The following is a 5,830-nucleotide window of genomic DNA, read 5'->3' on the forward strand; positions in this document are numbered from 1 at the left end:
AGGAGGGAGGCCTGGCAGGTAGCCAGTAAAGGGACTCCAGTCTGGTGGAAGCTTTTCAGTGGTAGCCCTTAGACTTTGAGACTGTGGTGGTCCATGGTAAAGACAACTGGAGTGTTTCTTCATCTATTATGGAAATACTAATAAGTCCCTTTTGGACTTGCTTGGGTTCATAGTTGGCGTCATGTGAAGTGGCACATCAAAAGGTGTCAGCCAGTTATGTTTTAGTGGTTGCACGATGGGGAAGCTTTGCACATCCCATCTGTGTCCCACTGCATAGCAGCACAGCAGCAGTAACAGACTGCAGTTATATTACGACAGCAAATGCAGTCAGACTCTGAGATTTAGAATGTATTTGGGTGACAGGCATGTTTATATGCAGATTGGAACACACATGGCAGTGACACTGGAATTACTGTTTATGACTGGTTTACATAATGGGCGTTTCTAAAGAGTTTCTGTATGTGAAAGTGGCCTAACTGCCAACCTTAACTGAATCAACATTCTGGTCACTGAAGTGACTTTTTTGAAGTTTCTCTTTTGTGTATGAACATGAGAAGTTACATTGTCATTTCCAGTAAATTAAGCCACAGTACACCCATACGGGCTGCTTTTTTTTAGACTTTTTTTTTTTTAATATGGTTTGTTTTGATTGCATTTTATGTACAAATGAAACAGTATTTAGTTCCTGTGGCCACACCACTCACTCGCCCCTGTTCTTACCCCCTCCTACAAAAGACAACATTACATTGTTCTAAAAGGCAGTTCTTTGAAATGCTAGAGAATACTTGGAGGGATGTGGTTATAATAATATCCACTCATACTGTTTGGTACTGACTCCCTTCAGTGCAATACCACTAAACAGCTATCGACAAAGGACATATGCTGAGGACACAGACAAAGAAAGAGCCCATTTTCATTGGATGCACTTTATTTAAACGACAGCAATTTGCAAAATGAAATATTAAAACATACAAACCAAAGAGTTAAAAAAAATGCACATAAGTTAAGAGTTAATTATCACTTAGTGATAATGAAGATGATGATTTGATTGATAAGAAAAAAAGTACCATAGCAGGAGTGACAATCCTGATTCACATTGTAGTTGAAGCCAAAAGTTGAAAATCACATGAAACAGGATGGTGAGTGAATTCATTCAAAATGTTACAGACATGTTATCTGAATTTGAATTTTCAAGGAGACAGATATTGATTGTGCTTAGAGACGAGGCATTAAAAAAAGAAGACAAAAAGAGAGAAAATAGCTACAACCCACAAAAAATATCATTTTCCAAAAGCAGAGAGAAAATATTGTCATCTTGAAACAAAGCCCATCTTTAGTCTTTGCTGATGCAGCTGTATTTCTGGTCCAGTGGGACAAAAAAGGTGGTATCAAATCCCAAGAAGCTTTTAAAATCTTGAATGAGGTTGGTTAGTTTGCCCTCACCTGTGTGGCACTTTCCACATATGAATGTGTGCACATCTAATGCATATGAAAAAGATGAGTTTTGATTATTTAGCAATTCACAATTCCCATCAGTCAGTAACACCATTATCCTTAACACATCTGGTCTCAAATACACCAATACTACGCTGTGAAACAATGCTACAACAGTTAGCATATTCACCAGAGTAGATCTGTGAATAAGGAGGAGAAATTTCAGGCAAGGATCAATGTTAAAGATCTATTTGTTTGTTTTTTTTATTATTATTACTTAAGGCTGGGTTTAGGTTTAGATTTTTGCCATGAGAGAGACTTTCATTCCATCAGAGTTCAATGTGATTCTCCAATTTCCATATTCACAGAACAGTATCGCTGCTGAATGTTTTTGTAGGTGAGTTGTTGCAGATGAAAAGTTTGTGACGATGGGCTGAACAACCCTCTCAGTAGACAGGGCTGGAGTGTTCAAAAGCTCTGCAAACGTCACTCTTCTCCATATATTCCGTACTTTCTAGGGACCAACAATATCTCTACAAGGGGAGATGATCAGTTCCTATTAACCCTCGACACCACAGCGTGAGAGAGTGATTGTCGTCTCGCATGGCGAACGAGAAAATGAGTGACAGAGAGAGAGAGAGAGAGACAGTGAAAAGAGAGAAATTGAAAAGCAGAAATGGAAAAGATGGATAATTGGCAACTGACCCTGACCAACTGCTCATCAGGAACACATGGAAGCTTCTTTTGTTTTCACTTCAATTTGTCCCTCTACCAACTCTGTCAAAGATGAGGAGGAGGAGCCGACGGGGAAGAGAAGAGGAGTGTGCCGAATGCTCACTCATGCTGAGAGTGAACCCACTTCTACGGCAGGTTAAACACCAGTCTCACACACAAATACTCTTCTCTCATCACGGCTGAGGGTAATTTGTGTAGGATACTGGGAAAGACTCATCAGAGCTCCTTGTCTCAGGCTGATGTGGCCACCGCAGGGGAGTGGGGCCAAACCTGAATGCTGGAACAGTAATGACAGGGGTGGAGTTTGGTCTCCCAGGGTGAGAACAGATTGACAGTCTTAACTAAAGAGCAGACGATAGACGACAATCACCAGTGTGTTATTAGATATCTTCCCAAAAGACATTTGACAGTTTTTTTTTAAATTGATCTACTTTTCTTTTTTTAGAGGTCTCCAGCTTTATGATTATTGAACTTGATTGAAGATATAGGTTATATGTAAGTTGTAGAGTTACTCCAGAAATTGAGAAAATGGAGATTTGATTGGGGGCATTCCCATGAACATGAGATAACAGGAGAGAGAGAGAGTGACAGAGAGAAAGAAGTAGAGAAAGGGGAAAAAAAGGATGAGTAAACGATGCTGTTATACTCCACATCTAACACTGGGAGTCTGTCGCTGCCTTGTGTCATTCTTCGTTCTGCGTGAAATGCCACAGGCTCCCGCGGGAGAATACGAGACTGCTTTGAGAGTGCAAAGAACTTCCATGTGAATTATTGTCACTCCTGCATACATCTTATTAGAGAACCCTGGCCCCTGTGGCTTTAGAGAGGCCTCTAATTGAATGGGACAGAGAAATTCATGACAGCCGCAGTCACGTTGCTCAGCCAGCACTGACAAACAGCGTCAGGGTATTCACAGGCTTCAGAGACACGAACAACAAATTGGGTAAATAGTGTTACTCTGATTCTAGAGTTTGACACTTCCAGCCATGTCATGGTCAGCAGTGTGTGGTCACTTCTTAGTTTGGAATGTATTGACTGACTAAAACTGTCAATGGTAATAAAAAGCACAGACTTTAAGAGACAAAGCAAATTTCCCAACACTTCAAATGATTGCCCTAAGTGATGTTTGTGGTCATATGGTTGTGTATATGTGTGTGAGTGCGTATGGTTGTGTATATGTGTGTGTGTCTGTGTGGTTGTGTGGTATGACAGCGTTTGTATGTTAGCAAGTAAAGGGTATAGGACAGATTGGTTTAATTATCATTAACAAAAATACATTTCCAGAAATCAGTCTACTGGCATGGAATGAAAAGGTTTTAAGAAAGTCAAATCTACTATGAATAAAATCAAAAACATCAGTCAGTTTCTCTGTGAACAGCTCGTCTCCTCATGATGTAGTGGGAAGAAGAATAATGAGTCATTCATTCTGAGTATAGACAACGTAAGGGTGTCAGCATCTGAACATCAAAGACTGTTGAGTGAAACAATTTTCCATTTCTAGACAAAACATTAACAAAGATCATAAACGTCACATGGCTGGAAAAAAGAAAAAAAAACTGTTTGAGGGTCAATAAAGACAATGATCAGTATTGTTATTATTCTTAAATGTGCAGGTAGCAGCTGATTTCAGATCAGGACCCTGAATTCAGGAGTTGCCATGATGTCCTCTTAGGCTTGGCAACCGTGTCGGGACAATGTTGCTTGGCTTACAAGTTCATCTCCAGATATATGGATTAACACACGTCCATTTATAATGCAGAGCTCATGCCTGCCCAGTTCCGACTGGCTCAAAAAAAAAGGATTGTCAACATCTGCAGCAGAAAGTACATGTCAAATCCTTAGGTTCTTTCTTTAATTTTTTTTTGGATTCGACTCCTGTTTTGCCAAGTGCCATTCTCTTTGGGAAAGTACTTAGTGTAGATACAACTGGCAGTAAACGACATCACAGGGTTTATTCAATGTCTTCAGTAACTGATTCAAAATCTCTAGTCTCTTTTTTTGGCAGTGTTCTCCCCTATTAAATATGTTACCAAAAGAACCACTGCAAGCCAAAAGCTGATACTAGGCCATCAAAACAGAACTCAACATCAATGACTGCAATAACAACTATAATAACAACATCAACAGCAACAACAACAACAACAACAACAATAATAATAATAATAATTGTGGGTAAAGATAGCAATAAATAGAGTTGTGGAGTCAAGTGCGGGTAGTGGGGTGACATGGGACATGATGGGCACCAATGAGAAAGAGAGAGGGAGAGAGAAAGAGGGAAAGAGGGACAAAGAGTATATGACTGAAAAGGAATGGACTAGTGCACATGAAGTGCCTGATCGTTGATGATTGCTGAATCTCTTTTTTTTGCACATTGGCATGGCAGGACAGCCAAAGTGCAGTCCCCATTCAGTCCTTCCTATCCCACCCATTTTCCGGCATTGTGTCCTAAGAGACATGCCCTCCTCTTAACTCCTGCAAGCCACGGAAGTGCAAAGAGATGCCTGTGACATTCTGTATAAGTACATCCATATGGGACAAGTACTCAACGATTTTGAGGAGAGCGGCATGATGGCATATAGATATCGACGGGGGGGTCCATGTTGGGTGTGCGCAGGTAAAAGGGGTGGTTTGTCGCACCTCTTGTTCGTGTTACTTGAAATGATGTGGCTAGTTTAGGGGTGGAATGGCTTCATTTTCAAAGTGGCCTACAGGCAAACTTTGGACCGTTCAGCAAACTACTCATGCTTAGAGTTTTTATGATGTTATGGGATGTTGCACTGTTTACACCAAAGGCACCGCTACCTCTATCCCACCCTCCTGTTTGGCCACTCTTTTTAAAACAGTCAAAAACAGTGAAACCCAAAGAATGCCCTGTCACGAAGGGGAGGAAACAGGAAGCCACAGCCACCCACAAGGCTCCTTGATCGGGCAGGAGTGGAGATGTCCTAACCCCTGCAGAGATTTCTGGCTCATCTAAAGCTCTGTCCCTGTCATTATTTGAACCCTGTAGGTGTGGAAAGTTCAGAGAGGGAACAGTGGTCTCTAATTGAGACCATCTGGTTCTAAATGATAAAAAAAAAATCTTCAGTCTATTTTGTTGTCTTGTAAGAAAAGACTCATTGAGAGACTAATTAGCATGATGTGGCAAATAAGTTTTGATACAGCAATGTTCACTGGGTTTTTTGAGTCATGACACCACAGAGGAATCACCATTTGACAGCTTGGCAGAGATACCAGTCTTTTATACCACCGCGTATCTTGAGATCTATAGCATATGCCATGATTCATCTCTGTCCATTACCATTCATATTTCTTGGATCACTTGTCACTCAGTTATTGGTACTTTAGCTGTCCTTTGCACTATTAGATCCTACCTGTCATCATGCTACTGCACCAACATGTAAGCATAGCCACTGTGATCAACTAATATCATGTTGTCATACATTATCTTTTCCTTGACAAGTCTTCAGGGACCCTGTATCCATCATTCTGTCAGTTTCTCAGCATGTCCGTCCAGAGTGACAACTCCCCCCACTCTGATGCTCAAACTTAATGACCTCCCTCCCCCGTCTTTAGCCCCCCCTCCCCCCCAGTTCCTCCTTCCCTCTCTATTCCCTGCCCTCTGGGCTCGGATGCTTTATCTTTGATATTCGGCTGCGTC

At 41.2% G+C, this 5,830-nt stretch overlaps 1 protein-coding gene across 1 annotated transcript in view; it reads right to left on the reverse strand.

Annotated features, from left to right (window-relative positions):
• Positions 1-5,806: 5,806 nt before the first annotated feature.
• satb2 (SATB homeobox 2) overlaps positions 5,807-5,830 on the reverse strand; it is a 28,993-nt gene continuing 28,969 nt past the window's right edge. The window contains exon 12 of the mRNA XM_030787005.1: positions 5,807-5,830. This exon is cut by the window's right edge and continues 597 nt beyond it. Coding sequence (XP_030642865.1) covers positions 5,807-5,830 — 24 coding nt within the window.

The sequence above is a fragment of the Chanos chanos genome, chromosome 10 (genome assembly GCF_902362185.1).
Source record: "Chanos chanos chromosome 10, fChaCha1.1, whole genome shotgun sequence".
Taxonomy (NCBI): Eukaryota; Metazoa; Chordata; class Actinopteri; order Gonorynchiformes; family Chanidae; genus Chanos; species Chanos chanos.